This window comes from Rissa tridactyla, chromosome 3 (assembly GCF_028500815.1).
Source record: "Rissa tridactyla isolate bRisTri1 chromosome 3, bRisTri1.patW.cur.20221130, whole genome shotgun sequence".
Lineage (NCBI taxonomy): Eukaryota > Metazoa > Chordata > Aves > Charadriiformes > Laridae > Rissa > Rissa tridactyla.
In genome coordinates this window covers 25,101,389-25,126,131 of record NC_071468.1, presented here as the reverse complement: position 1 = coordinate 25,126,131, position 24,743 = coordinate 25,101,389, and the positions used below count along the sequence as shown (strand labels likewise).

Sequence of the window (24,743 nt, the reverse complement as noted above, 5' to 3'; positions counted from 1 at the left end):
CCATTGCAGGCTTCCAGGCTCCCGAAAGGGCGGCCACATCCCAAACGCCTCTTAGGGACTAGGGATACTCAAAGCCCACAACTGGAAGCGGTGTGGGAGGGAGGGAGAGGGCCCGACCGGGCCGGGGGCCATCCAGCATCCCGGGGCTGCGGCGCCCAGGCCCCGCTCGGAACGGCCCAGACCCCCGGGGTAACACCCGGGCATTCCCTCACGGCGGCGGGGCGGGGCGGGCCCGGCCAGGCCCCCGGCACCGCCCGGGCGGGGCGGGGCGTTCCTGGGCGCCGCTTCCGCCTGGGTCGGGGCTCGGCTCGGCGGCGGAGGGAGGGGGTGGGCAGCATGCTGAGCCCGCGGGAGCGCGGCGGGGACCTGGCCCGCTTCTACACGGTGACGGAGCCGCGGCGGCACCCCCGCGGGCACACCGTCTACAAGGTCACGGCGCGGGTGAGTCAGCGCCCGGCCGGGCCCCGGCCTCGGCCTCCTCCCTGCCGGTTGCCCGGGCCGCCGCCGGCCGGCCCCTCGCCTGCTCAGGCCCCCGCGCCCCGGCATGCCCGTTGTTCGGTCTTTAAAGCCGCCCGCTGCCTGCGGAACGGAGCCTGCGCCCGGCCGGCTCCTGGGGAATCCCACCTGTCCTGCGCGGACCGGGCCGGTCGCGACGTGGAAACCCCCCTCAGGGACACGGGTGGGAGGGAGGCGAGGGAGGCCCGGACACGGCGGCCTCTCCTGAGCTCAGCTTCGGTCCCCGCCTGCAAACTTGCAGCTTCACCTGACGTTGTAATTGCCTCAAACGCGCTTTGCAATTAACTGTCAATTTCTTTCCTGTTTGTTGCAGAATAGCTTTAAGCCAGACGACCCTCTATTTCTTTCTTTTTCCCCCCACCTCTTCTCCCCCAAATCCCTCCGATAGGTTGGGATTTTTGTGTCTTCCCGCCTGCCCCACAGCTGCGGGGGGAAGATGAGGGAGCAGAGTGTGTAGGCGCCGCACGCCTACGCTGTAAGCGCAGAGCTGTTTGGACTGAGTGTTTAAACAGCCCCTTCCGTAAGGGCTACCTCTGCCCCGGGTACAACCCCGTTTGGGCAGAAGAGGGTCTGGATGAATAAAAGAGGCCTAGTAGGAGAAGGAGGAATGCTGAAGCAAATCACAGTATTGTAAGAGCTGTCTTGGTGCTAGTTTTGCTGAAAGCTTCTGTTCCTCTAGGAAGATTTCTTGCTTTCTTTTCTCCTCCGCTTTCCTATTTCAGCCAAAAAGGGAGGGGTGTAAGTAAATACGTGGAGATAGACGCACGAGGAGTGGGAGTTCAGGTCACAGATATGGTGGGATATATTGAGAGGATCAGAAAGTGTCACGGAGGGACAGGGTTTATTTTAGTGACCTGTCATCTTGTAGTTACTGCAGCTGTAGATGTTCTGCTTGTGACAGCAATGTATGTTTATATGCATCCTTCCCTTAACTCAAAGAATACAGAATTCTGTATGTGTATATATATTGTAGCACTTGGGTTGTTTGACTATGATCACTTTGTGTGACTTCTGAAATTAAAAATATTTTTTTTAATTCTTTTTTGTCAAATATATGCATAGAAGTCCACCAAACACAAAAATGGGACATGTTGGAAACATTCTTTTTAGTCTAATAAAATGTAGTATTTGTTAAGAGGGGAAAAAAAAAAAAAAAAAAGAGTCATTTTTCCCTATGAAAGCCTTTCCTGAGGCAGAGGCGAGGAGGAAAACAGTGCCATCGCATCTTTCTGCAGTAGCTCATGATGGGCTAAGTGTCTGTGTGTGTTTTTAAAAGTTGTGCCAGTGCAATCGGAAGTAATAGGAACGAGCCAAGACTTCAGCTTATTTTATTCTGGTGGCTTTGTTTTTACTGGCTGAAGCCACTTACAGTGCTCTGTGTTATTTTTGTTTATGCAGAATTGTTCAAAACCAAGTTGTAGCTGAGTAGTGAGGACTGTCACTCTTTCTTCATGTCCCATAAGTTGTAGATGAGCAGGTGCTTTTCCAAGCGAGGCGGTGCAGAATCAGGCCGTGTGCTGACTGTGTGGGATTTAGTACCGAGCAAGGAGCTGATCAGTCTGTGAACTCTCCAAATTAAACTGAGATAACCAGAGATCATTAGTTCTTCCGTGTGTTTTGATATCTAAAATCCCCAAAGTGAAAAAATATTTCTTTTATGCAGCAAAGGATGCTTTGGATTCACAAATGTAGAAGTATTTATGAATAACTTTTGTTTCAGTAGGGCTCTATCTGGTAATCTGTGACATAGTACTTGAAGTGAGGATTTGGGGAGTTAGATGCTGAGCAAAATGATTTAAAAGTAATTCAATGTACATATCTGTTACCCTCCCTTTTTCACTCCTCCTGCTCTTCTCTGCTGCTCCTGCCGTGATCTGGCTACATGGTTGATATCACAGCACTACAGCTGTATTTGCTGATGCTCAGGTATTTTGGGGGACCGCCAGAAAAAAAGTGAGGTGTATCTTCCCATGGTGCTGAATACTATTCTGGCTGAGATCTAGGGTAATCAGTATGTGCTAGTGCAGATTTCTGGTTCCTTTCAGTGCTGTATGAGTAAATCCTTTGTGAAACAAAGTTAAAGAAACTTTCTGTTCCAATATAATGATAGATTAATAATCATGGATGAGAAAGTATTTGTTTAGTGTGTCGTAAACGTCTGACCCGAAGGCACAACTACCCATGCAGTCTCTTCTGAGTGCGAAGGTGGTCTGTCCTTCTTCTATCTTTTTCTTAAAGGTTTTGTTTTTATAGCAAAGAATATATATTTTATGTACTTGTAAACTGTGAAATAATTGTAAGTGCAGACAAAATTAAATTAATATTGGCTTTTTTATATCCATTTCTAAAGGCTAAAGAACAGAAAGAAATATCAGCAAGTTGTGATACGAGGAGCGTTCTGTAACGATATCTGAATATATAGGCCACTAATAAAAGTTAAGATCATTTAGAAGATTACAATTACCAATTATAATTAACACTCTAATGAGTTGTGTTGGATAGCTGCAGATCAGACAAGAAACAGGATAATCTGAAGTACTTTGTTCAATGGTGAGGATCCTTGTAGGATTTCTGTTTTCAGAGCCTAACGCAGTAATTATGCATTGCTTAGCTCATTGGTGGGTATCCTAATGATATTTTTAAAAATAGATTAAGGTTGCTTGCATTACAGATTTTCAGAAGGAGCCGACTGCATTGATCCTTGTGGGAGGATTAAAAAAGTGCACTGAAAATTTGGGGGATCAGATCATCTTTGCCAAGTCTCTAGGTTGATTATAGGTTGGATTGAAGGGGCAGACCTCTTCTGAGGTTGACCTTCAGAAAAGGATATGAAGAACAAAGTAGGACAACACATAAATTATTACGTACTGACTTAAAGTTGGCATGGCTGGTAGATATAGAAGGCAATGTAACATTAGAACAAGCGTGAAACAGGGCCTGTGGGTTTTATTCCAGATTCTTACTAACTGGCTGGGTAATTACTCATCTCTCTGGGTCTCCTTCTGCCCATCTGGTAACTTACCTAGCTGCCAAAACTATTGCAAGGCTTTAACTAAAGGTGAACTGGAAAGCAAAGCAGTTGGTGTGTGCCCTTTGGTGTTCTTCTGTGATGTGTAGCCATGCCTATGATATCTTCTTCCCCCAGCTCTACGGGCTCCTTACATCAAGTATGCCAGCTATTAGAAAAGAAGGTTAGAAATATTTCACCAATTGTACATATGAACTGCCTGGTAGTGAATGAAGGAGCAACAGCTGCCAAGGTTAAAATTTGGTAAAGTTGCCAAATGTTAGATTACTCAAGAGTGAGGAAAAGTTGAGGAAGGTTTTATCAATGTAGACTACGCTGGAAGAAGAGGACTTTGATGTGCAAGGTGAGAGAAAGAACTTAGACTTGTGAAGGAAAATGTTTCAGGTCTTTTGGGAGATTGCTAGAGAAGGTCACGCTTCTCTTTTCTGTCTTCTCTCCTCAAAAATGTGTGACAGATTACAGTGGCTGGGCTGTGTCGTAAACTGATGTTACGAAATCTGGGAGGCTTTGGCAAGGATTCTTGAAAAATGAAAGGGAGGAAGAGAGCTTGTTCGTGGGAAGTGTGAGGCGTATGTTATTGTCACTTAGCAAGAGGAAAATGTAGCTTCAGTGACTTCCATCTTTGAGCAACTGCTTCGTGGCGCTTGCGGTACAGCGGGATGGTGTTTTAGTCTCTGGGGTGCAAGTAGTGCGGTCTCCTTGCGCTTGCCTATATGCATCACCTATTCACAGCATTAATTATTCTGGGGTGTGACCGTTTGGATTGAGAATGCCCTATTTTGCTTTAGCTAACAAGAGGCTAATTATTTGTTAAACAGCTTTGGCTGAGTTATAATGAAGGATATACTGATTTGCAGGAGATAATTGCAGTTATGAATTAAAGATGTCTTTATTTGTTTTGTTTGTTTGTGTGGATATGCTCTTACTGCTGTTTATAAGCACAATACAGAACTTGGATTACAAAGACTTTTGTGATCAATATTTATTTAAAGAAAAAAATCCTGACAAAATACAGGCTTCTTTGTGGTGTGTAGCCAAGCCTCGTTTTCACTGCAATTTTCCTCTGAACAAAGTCATTTATAATTAATTAGGCAAAGAGTGTTTTAAGAAGAAACAAACACACAAGGATAGTGTCAGACGTGTGTGCGCATTGATGGCTGTAAGTAAAGTGGAAATACTGTTTTAGTAAATGCAAAGCCTCGCGTTCACAGTGAGGTTGTGTGCAGCTTATATTAAGCCAAGTAGCCTTAATTAGCTCCGCTTATTGGGAGTAATGTGGCCCTAATATGAATTAATAGGAAGAGACTGGAAAGATGATGGGGGATGTGCTCTTTGTAGCTTTGTTTTGTGAGCTGCCTTCTGTGCCATTTTGCCTAGAATGTACGTCTTTTTTTCTAATAACACTGACTCTGCTGCTAAAATACTTCACTGTGTTGTATTTGGATATTAGAATTTTCTAAAACTAAATGAAAACATTTCTGAGTGCAGAGGAACGTACAACTGTTTGCCTCTTTCCAGATTTTTCTCTTCATCAACAAATCATCGTATGTAACTCTCTAACTTTCCAACTGAAAATCCAAGTGCTTATGTGGTTTTTTTTTCTTTGTTTTGCCTTTCAGATTGTTTCAAGAAAAAATCCAGAGGATGTCCAGGAGGTAACAGTTTAAACTTGTGCAAATGTCTTTGTGTATCACAGTGTGCCTTTTGAAGCATCTTTGATGTAATTTATCAATTTCTGTGTTTTGTGGTTGTAATTGAGCAAACAGTTTTTTCTATTTTTCCATTTGTCTTTACTTTTCATAGCTGAAAAGGGTAGCTAGAGTAACACATTGCAATTCTGCCCTCAGTGATGGAATTGTGACTTGAAACAAAGGGAGTAAAATGTCTTTTGATGACAAAACTGCTTTGATAACTTTGCAAGCTCTTTTCTCAGGGCTGGAATTGGCAAACTGATAGTTACTTAACTCCTACTGGTAAAATTAAAGATCAGTCCACAATCCAAGTCTTAGGTCTCAGCTGTAGGTACTCTTTTCCTCTTTAACCAATACTTCACTGAAAAGCCTACATCATTACTGTCTATTAGTGAAGAAAGAAAATGGAGGAACACAGAAGTAGTTGAGAGAGATTAGACTGCAAGTCATATATTATGCCTCTCTGAGGCTCCTTAAGTATTTTCCAGTGATATACTTTGGTAAAATTGCTTAACTCTGTGCCTCTTCCAAAAAGGCTCTGAATAAGGGTCTGCGGTATTCTTGTGCCTCTTTAATACCTCAAAAGACTGTGAGGAACCATTGTATTGAGACAAAAAAACACACTACGTGTGTGTGGGTTGTGGGTTTGGTTTTTTTGGATTTTTTTTTTTTATTAAAATCTTCTTTTTCCTTCTTGATTTCTTCTTGACTAATCACTTGACATTGATACTGTTATGCTACGTACGTGCAAAATCTTCCTTCAAAAGAACACCCTTATGGCTTTTCAGACATTGTGTAATATATGCATGTGTTCAATTTCTGGTGCAGTCTCTTACTACAGTTGAGGAGAACCTGGATAGTTGATGAAAGAAGAGCCCATAAATGAATTCATTGCATCTCTGTGTGGTCAAACATGAGTTACTGATTAGTGGCTTGGCAGAGGTGAGAATTGGCTAATACACCTAACACCCCTTTGTTGCATCCTCCTTTGAAATTTTCAGAATCAGACAAACATGAGCATTCATGCTTTTTGCATTTTATTTTACTCTCTATAAGATTAAAATAGCCTGTCAGAATCGGAGACGATCATGGATCTAGTTCTAGAGCTGCATTACTGTAGTTTGTGGCTTGATGCTCACCTTTTCCAGGGAGACTCCTGAATTGAACCTATTCAGGAGCACATTCTGCCATTACCTTAATCTTCATTTGTGGGACAAAACTTCATAGCAGCTGTTGATGAGCCATTCATCAGAAAAATATATTGTAAGTGTCTTTCAGCAAGAGTATTGCATGAATACCTGTTAAGTAGTTTTGAAACAATAGCAAAACCGTATCTTCTAGTCGTTGCTTTGATCTGTGGCCTGTAGGTTCGGCATACAGGATTGCACACACTCTAGTCTCCAAGAAGACATAAATGTCCTGTGAGCTTATTGCCCTTTTCTACCCTTCATTGCATCAAATTAATTATTTTGCATGTGATAACATGTTGGATGTGGTGTGATTCTGTTATAAGCAAGCATCTGAAAGTACCTAGTTATTAAAATGAATATCCTAGACGGTAGTTGCCATGAGGGTGCGTTGTAGTGAAGGAAACCACATATGTTGGGAGCCTTTCTGATACAGTGGCTTCCTATGATGGAAAAAGAATTGTGGGCAGGCATTGAAAGAAAAAGAATACGCTCCTAACCTGTTCCAACTGAAAAGAAATTTACCTCAGTTTTCCAGAATGCTCAATTAAGAAATTCAATAGACAAAATTTTGTGCACACAACCACCCTGTTGATTTACGATCTGTCTCATGCAACCCCCTTCCCGCACCTATGTAGGACCACTTAGCTGTGCCTGCCTGCGCATTCAGAAGTCTCTCTTAATGTCACTGCTTGATGTTAATAGATCCATTACATTAGTACAACTGTACATAAGGCTGTGTACTGTGACCTCAACCCTACTTGCCAGTTTTCTGTCACCTCTTTTAACTGCCCTTTGGGATACAAGCCTTTAATACAGCATCTCTCCCACTGCAGCCAATTACAATTCAAGATAATCCCAGCTGTTGTTGCTGTGACAGGAAGGAAGATAACCTTGTATGGGCTTTCTTCTCAAAAGGATGAAAGAAGTTAAGTGAAGTTGTGTGTGGAGGAGTTAATAGACACAGAAAAGCTAGTGGACTTAACATTAATTTCCTTGCTTCTGGGGACTGATGGTGGCAACGTGGCACATAAGGCAATTGTAGCTAGGGATAGTCTTGTGGGTTTTTTTTCCTCTTACTCATTGACAGAGGAGAAAGGGTTGTTCATTGTGGAACAGAGGAGTTGCATGAGTTAATAGAGATCTACTGGCTCTATCCATGACAAGCACCTTTATTGTATTACGAGTCTAACATATGTTTTATGATATACTTGCTGTGCTTCACTGGGCCTCAGGGTAGAACGTGTCCTTCTTCCAAATCTGATTTCTAGGGAGTATGTTAGAGTGGGAACTTTGCTAACTTTGCTGAGCTGCATGCATGCAAAGGCATGATTCGGTGGGCTTGTGAAAGGTTCTAGGATGACCTTGACTGCTTTTGCTATGCAAGCGACTTTATTTATTTTTAAATGTTTATATTTATTTTTTCCCTCTTTGCTATTGAGAGATCACTTGTAACAGTAAAAAATGATGCTTTTTTAGTGGAACAGAGTCTCATGCTCTTATTTTCTGGCAGCTTTTCATGTTGTCTCCAAGTACTGACAATACAGTAACTTAGTGTTTCAAGACTTCACCATCTTAAGCAATTTTATGTTCTGTATTCACACTGCTCAAGAAATGCTAATCATCTACTTTCTGGATATTGGATTAGATGGAAGTACAGCATTGAAAAATTGTTTCTGATAGCAAAATGACTAGTTGGCCTTCTTGAGAGGTCCTGATTTTTCTTCCTTTGTCTTTTGAACTGCACCAAGTACTAATTGTAATTGAGTCCTGGAAATGTGTGCACAATAGGTGAGGCTGAATCAGGACTGACTTCTAGTTTCAGTATAGCTAAGTTTATAAGGTGAATAGAGTGTTGCTATATATAAGCTTTGCATATCTGCTGTTAACGGTCTTTTTACCTTATATCTGCATTGTTCTGTAGGTGGGACATCTCCTGATGCATCTCCTGAAATTTAGAAGGCATCTGACTTTAGTGTTTTAAAAAAACCCAAACAAAAACCCTCCAAAACTCCAACAAAACAACAACAAAAACCTCCCTCTAAAATTAAAACTTTTACTTAGTTCTAAATCTAGTTTGCTTGAAAAAAAGTAATTTTTCAATTATGATTGCTTATGAGAAGGCAACCTGTTAAATCAGTCAGAAATATTTGGAATCTTTTAATTTGCGGTTAGTTGTATTAAGCTAATTGAGACATTTAACTGACGGAACACTGGAGCTGCTGAATGTATTGCAGTCTCTCTCTCTCTCTTTTTTTTTTTCTTCTGTTCTACTTCAATCACTTTATATTAGTGTTGAGGTTTATTATGACGGCTTAGTGAGTCTGACCAAAAATGAGTCCAAGATATAAAATGTCAAATTTCATTTTTTTTTCATCCTGATAGCAAACCTGTTAGCAGTCAAGTGTAAATTTTGTTGCTTAGTTCTTTCTTCCTTGAATGTAAAGAATAAAAAAATGGATGCAAGAAGGATAAGGTAGATAGATACCTGTCTGGGAGATGACTACTTCTTTTTGGAAAGGATGGATCAGGAAAAGCTGGTATAATGAACCAGTGCTCTCTCTGCATTCCTGAAGTTGGAGATTTTTGTCTAGATTACAAAATGAACATATTCAATTTTTGATCAGGGTTATTAGTAGTAAACCATTTAAAATGTGGGCTTGAATTTACACCTGATCAGCATTTTACATAAACAAATTACGAGCTGGTTTGTAGTCCTGGGTGCTCAGTATGCTGCCCTTTAGAATCCCTTGCTTGTTTTGATTTCTCTTCCCTTGTTTTCTCTTCTGCTGTTGTGTCTCTTCCCCATGTCTCTTCCTGCAGCTGTGCCAAGCGTAGCATGCTATTGAGCGTTGAATAGTGCAACACTACTACTATTCAGCATTTTTTCCTCTCTTACTGGTTCCCTGTGTAGCTCTGGATCTCAGTGTGACTGAAACTGTTCTGCCTTTGCCCTCTCCGTTTCCTTCTTTCAGCCTTTACTTAATATTTTTTATTCTGTGCACTGTAGTCTTGTTAGCCAAAATGGGGGTTGGGGAACGATAATGAACTTTTTTTTTTTTTTAATGGTAACAACCATTGTCAACAACAGTTGACAGTTCAGATTGTATGTTTTTGTTAAACATATTTGCTGAAGGTAGTGGTCTGGTTTGCTTAAAGAAATATATTTGTGGTGTGATGCAATGCGAACAATGAACCTCACTAATACTTCTTTCCCCTTTCTCTGCTTCAGATAGTTGTCTGGAAGAGATACAGTGACTTTAAGAAACTTCACAAAGATCTCTGGCAAATTCATAAAAACCTATGCAGACATACAGAACTCTTTCCACCTTTTGCCAAAGCGATAGTATTTGGTAAGCATAATTTCTTCCTGACTTGCTGAAATTCTCTGATAACTTAGTATCTATAAATACATCTTGTTTGCAGCTGCATGGAACTCTCTTTCCTGTGCTTTTACTACACAAGTTTTTGGTTTGTTGTGTCTAAGTTGTAGGTGTGCTGGTCTCATGGCTTGATCCTTTTATTTATTTTTTTTTAACAGGTGTAGTTATGTCCTTGCTTCCATGTTAGAGATATTAGCTCAAATATTTATTGACGTATATGTTCTGGATCCTTACAGCCTATGTTCCCTTGTTTTCAGGAGCATAAAGTCTATATTAGTTTTGTGAAGAGTAGCTGAACAATGAACAAAGATTTTCATATATGAGCTGTCTGTAATTTTTAGTGATGAGTTATAGTAAAGTATCAAGTGGTTGTTGCAGAGAAGAATTTTTTATTTTAGGAATTAGATTGTAATTATCAATTTTATCGAGTTTGGCTTTTGAGATCTGTTTTACATATAGCAGTTAACTCTTTCACCAAAACAACTTACAAGAGGATTGTGACTCTACATGAGAAATACATGGCAAAAAGTAATTAGTTCTTAAAAGTGTAAGGTCTTAACTTAATCCTGGTGTGTATGTCATCATGAATGAGCTATCGGTGGGCTTTCAGTGAAGTGGTATGACTCCATATAGAACTCCATCTGCCATACTTTTTTTGGCAGTGTGTTGTCCTTATTTTAGCGGTGTGGCTTTGTGGCTTGTTTTTTTTTTTTTTTTTTTTTTTTTTTTTTTAAGCATGTGTTCTTTGTGTTCAGGACAAAGTGTTGCTGTTTTTTTGGTGGCATATGCCAGACAATATCCAGTGGGTTTTTAAGTGCTTTTCAGCAGTTTTGAATGTGTCCAGCATTGGTGTTTTTTTTCACATGCATCTACCACGTGCTTTGTGAGCATTTCTAAGACATTTTTAAGGTGTTGATAACTATCCAGAACGGGTTTGGTGCTTTTTGGTGTGCATCTACCACATGCTTTTGAGCCTTTTTTCCAAGCATATTAATGTTTGTTGTTGTTTTGTGTTTTGTTGTTTTTTTTTTTTTTTTTTAAAGGTGTCCAACAAGTGTTTGGCATTTCTTTGCATGTGTCTACCATGCACTCTTTTTTTTGGTTTGGTTTTCGGTGGGCTTTTTGGTTTCTAAAGTGCTTATGTGGTTACTAAGGCATTTCCACAGCATTTACAAGTTGTTCTAGTGTATTTTTTTTTTTTTTTTTTTTTTAAAGCATTCAGCCTTTGTTTATGCTTTTTTCTGGTATGCATCTGGTATGCTGTTTGGCATTTTTTGGCGTGCATTTCCCATCTGCTCTTCCCTCATCCCCCAAACTTTCTGATGCGAATTTTGTGCATTTTTTGGTGTGGGTTTTGGTTCCTACGGTGTGGCTGTGGCATTTTTTGTGTCCAGGATTTCTTTGGTGTTTTTTTCACATGCATATGCCACACAATTTTCTGCAGGTTTTTAAGCAGCCAGCATGTTTGGCTTTATTTGGCATACATCTACCACTTATTTTTTTGAGTATTTCTAAGGTGTTGCTGACAGTCCAGAATGTGTTTGGTGCTCTTTGATGTGCATCTACCATGTTTTTGGTGTGTTTTTTTTGGCAGGCTTTTCAGTTTCTAAGGTGTTTTTGGAGTTACTAAGGCATTTCCATGGTGTTTAAAAGTTGTTTTAGTTCGGTGGGTTTTTTTTTTTTTTTTTTGGACGTACCCTGTGTGATTTGAACATCCAGCGTGTTTGGTATTTTTTGGCAAACATCTGTCATCTGCTGTCATTGTTGGCAAGGTTTCTGGTGTGAATTTTGTCCTTTTCTTGGTATGGGTTTTGGTTCCCAAGGTGTTGCTGTGGCGTTTTGTTTTTTTCAGTGTCCAGCATTGCTTAGGTGTAGCTTTTTTCATGTGTATATTGCATGATTTTCAGCAGGTTTTTAAGCATTTCTCAGTATTTTTTAACATGTCTAGCATGTCTGGTGGGTTTTTTTGGCATGCATCTAGTGCTGCTTTGTGAGTGTTTCTGAGGTGTTTCTAACTGTGTGGAATGGGTTTGGTGCAGCTTTTTAGTTTTTTTTTGTTTTTATTTTTTTAAGTGTCAGCTGTGTTTGGCATTTTTTTTTGGCATGAATCTACAACATGCTCTTTTTGATGGGATTTTTGGCAAACTTTTTGGTTTCTAGGGTGGTTTTGGGGGGCTTTTCAGTTTGTGAGGTGTTTTGTGGCTTACTAAGGCATTTCCATGGAGTTTACAAGTTGGTTTTGTGTGTGTGTTTGGACTTTATTTCTTTTTTTTCCTTTAATATCCAGCCTGTGTTTATGGTTTTTTCTATGGACCTTCTGTGGTGTTTAGCATCCAGCATGTTTGATGTTTTTTGGCATGCCTCTACCATGTGCTCTCCTTTTTGGCAAGGTTTCTGTTGTGGGTTTGGGGCATGTTTAGTTGTGCTTTTGGTTCCTAGGGCATTGCCACATCATTATTTCTGTCCAGGACTTCTTCGGTGGTGTGTTTTTTTTTTTTTTTTTTTTTCTTTTTCCATATATTGCATGATTTTCAGCAGGTTTTTAAGAGTTATTCAGCGGGTTTTTTTTGTTTGTTTGTTTTTTGTTTTTTTTCTGTCCATATATTTGGTGGTTTTTTTGGAATGCATCTACTGTGTGCAATTATTGGGGGTTTTAACGTGTTTTTAAGCTTCCAACACGTTTGGCATTCTTTTTGGCATGAGTCTACCATGTGCTTTTTTTTGATGTGGTTTTTGGCAGGCTTTTCAGTTTCTAAGGTGGTTTTGGTCTGGCTTTTCAGTGTCTAAGGTGTTTTGGGATTATTAAGGCTTTCTGTGATGTTTACAAGTTGTTTTAGGGTGGTAGTGCGCTTTTTTTTTAAGCATCCAGCCTGTGTTTATGGGTTTTGTATGCACTGTGCATTGTGGTATTTACTGTCCAGTTTGGTTGGCATTTTCTTGAATGCATCTACAGTGTGCTTTTTTTTTAATTTATTTTTGGCAAGGTTTCTGGTGTAGATGTGTAGATTTTGCCTGTTTTTTGGTGTGGATTTTGGTTCCTAAGGCATTGCCATGGCATGTTTGGCATTGCTGCAGTGTTGAGTGTCCAGCACGTTTGGTATTTTTTGGCATGCGTCTCCCACCGTGCTCTTTTTCTTTTGCCAAGGATTTTGCACCTTTTTTTGGAATGTTTTTTCATTGCTGAGGTGTTGTTGCAGTGTTGTTTTCCATTGCCATAGTGTTTCTAAGATGTTTTGGTGCATTTTTAAACATACAGCACACTTATGCCATCTTTTTGGTTTGCATCTATGATGTGCTTTTGAGTGGGTTTTGCACCCAGTATGTTTGGCTGCTTTTTCTTTTTTTTGGTGTTTTTTGGTATGCATGCTTTTGTGTGTATTTGCACATATTTTCCATGCGTTGTGCCTGTGTTCTATATTTATTGTCATGCATGTCTTTGCACTTTTTTTTTCATGTGTTGTGCACATTTTAGCATCCAGCCATTGTTTGGTGTGTTTTGGCATGCATCTAGTGCTGTTTCTTACAGGTGTCTTGTGTACAGTTTTAGCGATGTTGGGCATGCATCTAGTGCATATTTTTCCATGTTTTTCCTGTGTGTTGCACATCAGCGTGTTTTAGCATCCAGTGTTTGTTTTGCAGTTTTTTTGGACCTATATCTATTGCATGCTTTTACGTGTTTTTTTCCCTTTGTCATGGTTGTAACATGTCGTGGCATTCGGTATGCTTTTGGTGTTTTTGGCATGTGTTTACTACGTGCTACACATGGGAAAAAGTGTGCAAAAACTTTTTTAGCATTTTTGCGTGTGGTTAGCATAAGCTTTTTTTTTGTGCTTTTGTGCACCCCGGCATTTTCTCCTGTTTTTTTCTGGGTGGTTTTTTTTTGTTGTTGTGTGTTTTTTTTGAAAAAAATTTTTCTTTAGTTGTGCTTTTTTGTTGTGTTATGCTTTTTGGCATGAGTTTCTTTTGACATTTACTATTACTTTGGGATAGCCAAGCCTGTCAGTTTGGAAAGTGCCAAAATTTGAGGTTGTTTAGTCAGCCTTCTTCCCACCGCTCTGTGTGACAGCACTTTTAATACTGCCCGACGTTATAGTTCTGTAGCAGTATTTGCTGGCCCTCTTTTGCCTTGAGTAGTGGAGAAACTGTATGCAACTCCCCTGCAGGCAAGACAACCTGGAAGGCACAAATTTTCCATTTGATGCTTTAGGACAAATTGCTGCCACAGACTTGTAATTTTTGCTATTTAGTGTTCATTTTTGATGTCTACTGCATGTAGGCATGGCACTGAGATGCTTTAAAGAATGTATTAACATAAACAACTTCGAACAAGTTGAAGCTGGCTTATAACCCAAGTCCAAACGGCTCCTACAGCTTTGGGGGAGCCTCTGATTTAGCCCCTTGTTGTGTGGATCAGCTAAGTGTAATGCGAGGAAGCTGAACTCTGATGCAGATTTCATGTTTCTCTTTGCAGAGCTGGATAAAATTCCTAGTTTAAATTTTCTCTCACATCAGCTAAATTGTATACAACTTCTATGTCTTTTTATTTTGCTTATTTATGAAGTTGGAAGTGGGTAAGTTTCAGTGCTGTGTTAGAACTTGTGCACTAATGGTTAAATAGATAGTGTATTATTAATTTCACCCTGACATGATTTTATATCAGATTTACGGAGTAGAGTGCTTACTGGACAAGTTATTTAAAAAGCTAATATTTGCAAAGCATAATGTAATTTCAGGTAGAAGTTATGGTAGCTATCCATAAGGGAGGAAAGAGGGGTAAAAAAAAAAAAAAAAAGAAAATCAGGGTGGAAGAGAGCACGGGCTTCTAATGTTTTAAATAATTTTAAAATGCCAGAAAAGCAAATTAGCTGTTTTTGCACTAGCTCTGTAAGCAATGGAAGAATTGAGTGAAACCCCTTCTGAAAGACATTCTTCTTCTATTGTATTTGATGAGCAAAAGTGACTGCAATGTACATTGTAAGAGAAGGAAATCTACAGAAATAGTCAATGTAGTTATTTACAAAAAGCCCTTTGAAATTAAAAATAAACCAAAATAAACCCCACTACATTTGAATGAAGCTAAGCCACAGAAGAATACAGGAAAGAAGAAGTAATAAATATAAATTTTAAGTGATTACTGCATGGCTGAAAGGAACAGAAATGTCTGACTCTTCAATTTAAGAATAATTTTTCCATTTAAAGCATAAAATTTTACTGCATATCCTTCCATCTCACTTCTACACATAATAGCTGCTGTGTGTTTTATTTAAATTTAAAGCATTTATCTTCAGATCAGTACTAGTATTTTTTCTACTACAGGAAAAATATATTTTTAGTGGATTTTGAGTTTTTGACAAATGTTTTCAGTCACGTTTAGTTAATGGTGAGCTGCAAGGTTCATCTGTATTAAGATCTTTTGTTTTCAAGCTGCTTTATTGAAGCGTTTCTGCAGTGTTTCTTCCCTGTGGTGACTTTCCACTAGTTCCAGCTTTTAAACTAGTTACTAAGTAGCATTGCCAGTAGTTGCTGGCAACTTGTTAATTTTTTTTTTATGTGAGTGCTTTAAATAATGTATACCTATTATTTTGCGGAGAGTACACTTCACAAAATGAGCATTGGTGGTTCTGACAGTTGAACTTACTTGTAGCACAAGTATTTAAACCTGCGCAGAGTCTCAAGTTCAGCATTTAGAGTTTTAGGAGGTGGTCTGTGGAACTGACAGGTATTTAAAAATGAATGAGTCATGCTGTGCTTCCATGTTACATGCAAACAAAGACTTGCCACATCTGCAGAGCTGAACTGCATTGCATGTTTTACACCACAGCTTTCGATAATTATAATGTACAAGTGTGTGTATTTTTATGCTGTTACAATAAAGCTGCTCACATCAAAGCATGAAACTTGTTATGCGTGGGGAAAAGAAATCATTTCACTTTTTCTGTGCTTCACTTGAACCCTTTCCACCCATTTTATAGAGAAAACATAATGACTTAGAGCATGGGAGTCTAAAATGTCCTAACAAATCTAGCTGTTAAAGCTTCTCTGAATTGTTACGCAGCAATTATGATACCTATTTCTGGGAAGTGATTACTCTCCTTCCCTAATATTCATCAACATAACTTATTCAGTATTTTCAAACTACTTTTTTTGTTGGATACTTTAAGTATTCCCATATGTTGGCTATACGTGGCATTTTACCAAAATCTGGTAAATCTGTACTCAGAGTTTCTTGTATCTAACAACTGTAGAAATGCACTCTAGTGTAAAAAAATATTCTCCCTCTGGACACAGAGAAACCAAAAACCCCAGATACTGATAACTTGTTAGCAGTGAGTCAGAAAGATGATTCACATTATAAAGCTCAGATAACAATACTGTTTAGACTTGAAAATACCAAATGAAGCAGCACGTTTAAGAATTAGGTATCATGTACAGTTGGAAGTCTTGTGAGAAACTAAATGAAACATGAACACAAACCTTGCTGCCTGTTTTGTTGTCCAGATCTGCTCCAGAAGAGGAACTGTGGATTCTCTTCACAGAAATTTACATTTGATTTCCATGTATATATGAAATTTTGAATGGATCATTGCTGGAGGAATGGCAGAACTATGCTAATGCATTTGTTATATGCTAAAATTGTAGGTGATGCTTCCTACAACCCTGGAAAGACATAATCCCTACGATGAAGTTTCCATGTGTCGGAGATGCAAAGAGTAGTGGAAATAAGGTTTCCTGATAAAAATATTTGAAGAGTCAGCTGGGTATCTGTTGTGGTTTGGGCCAGACTGGCCCTTTGAACATCTGATTGAGAAGGATGATAATGAAAGTGTTGAACAATACTAGATTGCTTGAAAGTATGAAAAAAGGGAGAGGGGGAAAGAGTTACGCAGGGTTGGCTGGGAATGAAACTGCCAGCAAGATCCCAGATAGTCTGTGAACAAAGTACTGAATTATGTTCTTCCTTTCCCCAAAGTCCTCTAGTTCTGTAAGTGGTTGTCCTGATAGTGTATCTGATGCTGATGAGCTGGAAAATGTGACAGTGACTAATGTTTCACTGACTCTGCTCAAACACGTGTTTCATTTATTTATTTATTTTAGCTCGGCTTCCTAAGAAAATAAGGCTTATGTAATTGTGCTGTCAGACAGTCAAACCTCTTACTCATGCAGCTAATATCAGCTAAATTTGAGAGGGAAGGTGGTTGTAAATGTGATCATATTTCTGCAAAGTCTGTGAAACGGCAGCTGAGTAAGAAGGGAGCGCGTGCTGCGGTGCTACCGGGGCCCAGGCAGGCTCAGCTCGTACCCATGGGTTTGCAGGTGCCTGGACAATCGGTGAACACGCGCCGGTCAGCCTGGCTCTGCTGGTCCCGACACATCCTGTCTGGTGGAAGCACTGAGAAGGTGTGAATGAGGAAAATTAATTTTTATTGGGTCTGATGACAAAACAGATCAGGGAGAGAAAGATCCCTGGGAAACAAGGAAAAATATCTTAAAGAATTACTTGCTTGCAAAAGTTACCTGTTTCTGGCCTTGTTCGGTGTTTACTTCCTTGCGATTGTTTTTTTTTTTTTTGTTTCGTTATAACAGTGTTCATGTTATTTTTTAGATTCATTTAACTCTCCTGTGCTGCTGGGCTTTACTGGGGGAAGTTGTTTTTTCATGATGTCCTATTTTGTGTGGAATGAAGTAAAAGCTCTAACGCACCCCCAGCGAGTGTTGCTCTGAAGACATAGGAAGTTTGATGAGCAGTTTAATAGAGCCTGATTCCAGTTTTACCACTCAACATGGTAGCATTGCCTTTGCCTTCTTTCTGCTTGCTTGTTGCTCGCTCTTTTGAACGGCTGCTAAAGTTTGTACAGTTGAAAGGGTAGGGTGAACAAGTCACAGAACCGATCCAACTGAAAATTAGCCCAATGAATTCTTTCCTTTCCTTTCATGGAAAAATAACCCTCAAAAGCCTTGTTTGTGATCTTGTGAGTATGTGTGTGTCTTTCTAGTTTTATTTTCTTTTTTCTGGTACCACATGGGCAGGAGCTATTTACTTGAAGAATTTCTGGAAAGAATCCTGCTTTGATACTTTCTTCTGGGATTATTTTTTTACTTGCTCTGAGTATAAATGAATTCTGCTTCTGTATTCAATGTTTCTTTTGTCCTCTTCAAAGGTTAATGCCACAGAGCTGTCACAGGTGGTTCTTATTTTTCTGGTCATGCTGTTATAGCAATACTGTTTCTTGAACTTGTCTTCCCAGTCCTTTTTTCCCCTCTGTATAGCTGTTCCAATATCTGTTCCATTCTCCTCCAATTATTACTGTTAACCTCTGCCCTTTTCCTTTTGTAAACCTGTAACGATTTCAACAACAAAGTCATGTTGATATGAAAAGCTAAAATAAGTTGTGTGCAATTGTGAAGAATGTGAATTTAAGGTAGCAATCCAAGGGTTCTTTCTCCTGAGAAGCAAGTCTCTCAGGTGAACTGTGAGATTGTTTTTTAAATTATGTTTTTTCTAATTGAAATGCCTTGGGTGCTGGGCAGGAAAAGGGAAGGATCATACGTTTTGGTAAATGAGCTGCTTCCCAGCTCTGCTTACCTCTTGAATCTAGGAGGAGATGAAACTCTGTCTGCATGGAGCTACTTCAGAGGAAAGCTTCAGTGCCTGGTAGGAGGGCTTCACCATCTCCCCTACACTCTGTCTCCACCGTAAATGGCACCTTGGAATCGATGACCTGTTTGGGGGCTTTTAGCAATACTTCGTTTACTATCTGCTCATATTGTGCATTGTTCTTGAGAATATATGAAGAATGCTCAGCTCCTTGCAGGATTTGGGCCATAATCAAGGCTGACACTGACTGGCATATTGTCAAATTGTGCATGTATCATTTATTGTTAGATAACACTGGACACCCGTTAGTGTCTCTTGGCTAATCAAGAGTGTTGCCTCGCATATTCTTACGATGAGAGGGCGAAGAGTTCTTGTCGTAGCTGCCAGCTTTCATCATCCGAGCGGATTGCAGAAGATGGGACTAGAGACAATTGAGAATAGGAAGTTCGAAGATTTGCGATCTTCTCCTGAAGCACTGGAATGACTTTCATAGACTCAGGGCATTGTCTCCAGAAGGTTGCTTTTGTCTTGTTTTTTTTTTGTTTTGTTTTGTTTTTTTCCCATGGTGGTTACTATTGCAGAATAAATGTGTAGTTATTTCTAAAACTGTCAATCCATGTGTCTCTTCCAGGGCGATTTGATGAAACTGTGATTGAAGAAAGAAGGCAATGTGCTGAAGATCTGTTGCAGTTTTCTGCTAATATCCCTGCCCTCTATAACAGCAAACAGCTTGAAGAGTTTTTTAAGGTTTGTTAGTATTTGCAGAAGTGTTTGCATCTTACTGATATGAATAAAGCATAGTGCTGATTCTGCTTTACTTTATAAACTGTGGAGTGACAGTGAGCTGATCTGACATGCTTTGTGAAGTGATTGGGAGTTTTCCATTCACTCGAGAAATGTGGCTTAAAAAAACCACCTATACCATACCTCTACAAGGTGGAAAGTTTTATAGGAATGTCACATGAAGGGATTTGGCATTTTTGTTTATTGAATGATGAGCAAAACCTGTGATGTTAAATGCAGGCGTGCAGCAGGGAGGTAATAAAAATATTGTCATGTTTCTGTATTTTATGTAGGTGTTTATAGTTTCAAAGGAAAGGAAGAAAGACTGTCTAGATTTGTTTTCTTATGGCCTGTTACGGATTCAGATCCGTGACAACAGATCCAGGCGTATAACTAGTCAAATGTGCTGCCGGTACAGTGTTGTGAGAACCACTCTGCAAAACACAGTTTAGGGTAATACGTTGATCCAGGCTTCCTCTTTATTACATCTGAAGCGGTTTGTTTTCATTAGTTTCTTCAAACCGCTTTATTTTCAGGAGCTTAGTTAGCTTGGTCCAACATTCTACAAACACATAAGCATAAATTTACATGTAAACATGATAGTAACTCTCTGGAATTAAAGAAATGCTCATCTGAATGCAATGGGAGTCAAGTGTAGAAATGTGTTAAGTATATTTAAATGATATATGTGTATAAGCAAAATTACAGCAAAGCACAAAAATTCTAACTTGTTTTTACGTTGCAGTTATTGCAGAGCCCTTTAAAATACTTAAGATAATTTTCTTTAAGCTTTGGTGGCAGCAATGAATGGGAGGCTGAGTTAGAATATTTTACTTCTCAGTTTATTTGCATTTGCACTTTTCAGTTCTTGGGAAATATTTCTGGTTTGTGGTTTTGTGTATTTGTTCAGAACTCTTTTCCTCTCCTTTGCTAAACAAAAGTATTAATTTTAGCCTTCCAATGGACCTTTTCTGGCTTTGTTAGACAATGAATCAATCTAGAAAGGCATTAATTTTAATAAGAACACGTAGGTCCACAAGGGGAGTTATGCAGGTGTAATGATTTAGGCTCATTTGTTAGCTGATATTGTGTCATGTTTTCCTGTAGAGAAAGTCTGAGGTTTTGATCAGTCACCAGCTCAGCCAGTGTCTTTCAGCTCTGCTGATGGGCGGGCTTGTTCCTTTTCAGATTTTTGTGCAAATAGCCATGGAGAGATAAACTTGGACCATGAAATCTTAGAAACAACTGAAGGGAGTGCTGCGTATATCTGTGTACTATTGACTCCAGAAAAATGGGCTGGCTAGTGTGAAAATGCGTTGGGCTAGTTCAAGACGGATTAGCAATGCCCATGTGTAACACTGCCTTTAAAATGGTGCAGTTTCTAGTATAGCTGCCCGGAAAGTGTACACCTGACATGTGAAGCAGAAATTTAAAAAAATCGAACAAAACATTTAGGTGTTTTTTTGTGCAATTAATTGTTCCTGTTGTTACTTCACTCACCTCTGATTCCTTCCAAGCTTGGGAGGGAATAAGGTCCTTTTATGCTGGCCCTGGCCTTATCTTCCCTGTTTGTCCAGTCTCGACCACAACTGAACTTAAGATAGTGGGTCATTGGTGGGATGTTATTCTGATGAGCAAATACTTCTGCGCAAGGGATCTGCGGAGCTTGGGAATGCCACTGAAGGGTACAGACTGTGTGTACCACAAGAGAGCAGAAGCATCACTGTTCTCTCCTTGTTAAACGCTGGGGTTTGCAGGCAGACCTCCTGCAGCCTGGATGGTTCAGGACTCTCCTACTCGCCACAGAAGCTGCAGTAGGCTAACTGTTTAGATAGCTAGACAGTTTGCGGTGACCAAACATGGCCTAACCAAAAGCCCTTGTTTAATTTTGCAGGCTTATGTAGTTTAATTAAATGCATTAGCTCTAAAGTAATGGAGGATTCACTGGTTAGGAAATTTAATTTTGACTATCACTGCTATATGATGAGACTTTCTGTAGAGCACAACAGCTAAATAATTCCTTTCCCTCTTTCTTTTCAGGGTGGAGAGGTACATGATGGGTCTGAACTGATTGGTCCTGTTGAGCCTCTGTCTGACTCTCTTACTGACAACCTGTCTGACTGCAGCTCTGAAGGTTTGCTTTCTTTTCTCATGTAACCTTATAATGTGGTCTGTTTTAAAGCAGCAGGTGCGTGACAAGTGCTGTATTTGTAGGAGCACTGGCATCCAGTTTCTATTTGTTTGTTATGACAGAAATGCCAGAACTGGGATTAACAAAAGCGAAGTTGGGCTCAGCTCTTCACTACTGAAAGTCTACTTCTAACAGGAAGTTTTCTGGGAGTTTCTTTAGTCCGTTCTAGAAGTCCTAGCGCTCTGTCGCTCAAAAAGAACTGCTTTTAGTGCTAACTGAACAGAACCCTCTGGTTTAAATGTACATAATCCTGCCTGCTTCCAAGAGGTTGGGCAAACAGCGTGGTAGTGTTTGCTACTACTCATGACCCAAGCCTCAAGCTGTAAAAATTTACAGAGAACTTAAAAAACATTTTGAGGTTGATGAATAAATACAAAGGTGTCTGGATTTGCCTAAAGCATGAAAAATAGGTCTAAGATTTGAACTGCCTCATTCATTTCAGAGGGTTCGCATTCAGCTGTTTGTGTTCTGGCTGTCGCCATGCTTTCAGTGCTTAGTAAAATCCAGAAGCGAGTTGGCATTGTATTTTAAAACTTTGTCTTCTGGATTCAGCATATGGAAGTGGTGAATGTTGAGGCTTATTGCAGGGTTCAGGGAGATAAGCAAGTTGTTCAAGTCTCTTACAAAAACTGCGAGCATTTTTTCTTTTCCTGAGAAGAACTCTCTATTCTTGAAGGTCTGAGAGGTTGTGTGTTAGAGCCAGTGTGGGCAATGTTAGATCGAAAACCGTAAATATCTTCCTTAACTTGCTAATGTTTTCTGGTTGTGCTCTGTCATTGGAGGGTGTCTCCCTTTTCCGAAGCTTGCATTTCCTTAGCACAATGTAAAAGATGCACATGGATGGCTTGGATACCACGTGCAGAGTAATTTTAGTGGCACTTCACTTGCACTAGATAATGGTATAGCTGGTCAGCTTGGTAGGGTCACTCAGCCCAAATAAATACTGTGCTGGGGCTTCTTGCCAGCCTCTGGAGGCTCAGCCAGCTTAAGCATCTCTGTGTATGATCACCTGCCAAGTACCACGCAGTCTTTTAGATATTTATGTATTTCTGAGTTATGCTTGCGTCCTTGTGACTTCTAAGAAATTATTTTCCAACCCTTCAAATTTTCCTTTGGAACTGTTTTACACTCATGTATATATCACATTATTAAACACTTAATAAGCTTATTTGGGAGGGTTTTTTTTCCTTAATTACTTAATTTCCTTTGGTCTCTTTCTGGCATAGAACTTGCTTTGGTAAAACTTTGCTTGAATAACAAGAAGTGCTTGTGTTTTCTAATGGTGCTTTGTTTATATTTGTTTGAGGTTGTATGACTTGCCACTGGGATCTATCAATGTCAGTAACTTTATGCTTAGTTACATAATACATTCTACATGTGCAGTGAGTTTTGCATTTTATTTTGTAGTATCTTCTATGATATTAATGAACTGATGCCCCCACAATAGTTCATTCTGTGAAGGGAAAGGTGTAGAGCTGTCTAATTACAGAGGGTAGGTATCAAATCCTGGTGATTAGTTTTAAAGGGGCACTACTTCTGTGAAATTTAACATTCCAGATTCTGACAATGCACCCATTTTACATTGTGCCTAATAAAAGAAAAAGTGCTTAACGTGAACATTTCTATTCTTTATTCACAAGGGCCTCATTTTTAGAAGAAAAACACTTCCTTTGTGTCAGATAAAATATTGAAAAGAAAAAAAAATGCTGTAAAGTAGAAAAATTCTTTGATACCCTTCTTCTGAATTGGCTGGAGTGCTTTTAGGGGATACTTGCAACAACTATGAGCACAGGATTTCCAGATGCCGAATGTGACTTTTGTGAAGTTACATTTTCTAAAAACCTATGTGTCTTCCAGCTCATATTTTCTTACGTTTGAAAGCAAGTTTGGGGCAAGGAGGAGACTAGGGACAGAAGGAAACATCTGTCTCTAAGGCCTCTAGATGGCAGTGGCAATACTCGACTCTGAGACCTCTCCCTGCCGCTCCTCAGGGCACCCTGCCTGCATCTAATTTTTCCAACTCTGATTATCATAGTTAACTGTGGCTAGTTCACTGTGTTAGTTTTTGTGAACATTCAAGGGCCTCCACGTGGGCACTGCTCCTTCAAGCTGTTGTACTGAGAAGTATCAAACCCATTCCTTAGCAGGTGCTGGTGTTTGCTTATAAGGGTGGGTTGTGTTTTATCACTTCTATCTGTTCTTTTCAGACAAAGTTCACTTTGCAGAAGGGGTGCACGTTAATGGTAGAAGATGCAAACTGGTAGTAGCAGAAATGTTTTTGTACCAAAATGAGCAATAAGTACCTTGCTTGTAAGAGCAGTTTGGCCGTTCATGCTTTCACAGGAACCTGCTTTTCAAAAGGGCAGGTTATCCAGGCTTTCCAGTAATTTTTGGAAACTGTGTTGACTCCTCATATACCCAGTGAAATTGCACAAGGCAGAGATGAGTATCGGTATTTATGTTCAATTTCAGCATCATTATACTTACCTGATACTCCTGACAAACAGTCACTCTGTCTTCCTCTTTGGGGACATGGGGATGTTCAAATATCCAACTTCCTCTCCAAAAGTCTTTCTATACCAATCGCCAAATTCTTTAGAGCAATTCACTGGGAAGCTCATCTTTTTTTTTTTTTTTTTTTTTTTTTGCTGTCCCTAAATTGGGCGGGTGAACTGCCCATTATTAATACGCTAATTAATGCATCTCTGTCTTCCTCCAGCTCTTCTATTGCGAGGTTTTCTGCTTTCTTGCAGGACTTGGGGCTACACAGGCAGTTTTCTTCTCTGCGTGGACATGTTGTTTTATGTCCCTCCCCTGAAAAGATGAGAAGCGTTTTCTTCTGTGCGCCCTGTTCCCTTCTCTCAAGTAGTCTTGTGTCACTAGATATCATGTCCCTTGCTTTCAGACAAAGAGGACTGGTAATCTGTTCTCCTTCGTGTCTTTTTCTTCTCAATCACATTAAAGGAACTGCTAGCTTTCAGAAAAGCAATATTTCTACAGTGCCTTCTTACTCCTCTTCCATAAATTGTAAACTCCCTCGAACTCTAGAGTTGCAAAATCAAAAACAAAGTTTGAGTTAGTTGCCTTTGAGTCCGCTCCTTGCTACTGCCACATGCCTTTTGAAGATAAGTCAGAACACTTTACCTGATAATGTGGATAAACTCTTGACTCTGTTGATAATACAGACAAAAACAGATACCAGGTTTTAGCTCATAATTTACTTTCTCTGTGTGTGCAAACAGCTAAATGTCTTGACCTTGTTGCCTGTTTTATTGCCTCTGTGGGTACATGTGCCAAGGTGATAAAACAAACTGCTACTTGATATCCAGGTGGCACTGCCAAATTCATGGCTCACTCCATATGTCTCA

At 39.7% G+C, this 24,743-nt stretch overlaps 1 protein-coding gene across 17 annotated transcripts in view; it reads left to right on the top strand.

The window, feature by feature from the left end:
* Positions 1-288: 288 nt before the first annotated feature.
* Positions 289-24,743, top strand: part of RPS6KC1 (ribosomal protein S6 kinase C1) — a 92,350-nt gene continuing 67,895 nt past the window's right edge. For 10 of the 17 annotated variants that reach the window (XR_008465493.1, XR_008465491.1, XR_008465492.1 and 7 more), the window contains exons 1-5: positions 290-441; positions 5,164-5,199; positions 9,655-9,775; positions 19,033-19,148; positions 21,225-21,318. Coding sequence is in view for 11 of the 17 variants with exons in the window: in XM_054195672.1 (XP_054051647.1) it covers positions 337-441; positions 5,164-5,199; positions 9,655-9,775; positions 19,033-19,148; positions 21,225-21,318 (472 nt within the window). In the remaining 6 variants the exon portion in view is untranslated. Of the gene's footprint in view, positions 442-5,163; positions 5,200-6,063; positions 6,178-7,258; positions 7,351-9,654; positions 9,776-12,540; positions 17,590-18,894; positions 18,918-19,032; positions 19,149-21,224; positions 21,319-24,743 lie in introns of those variants that run through there. The other 7 variants (XM_054195665.1, XM_054195666.1, XM_054195671.1 and 4 more) reach the window with 7 other exon arrangements.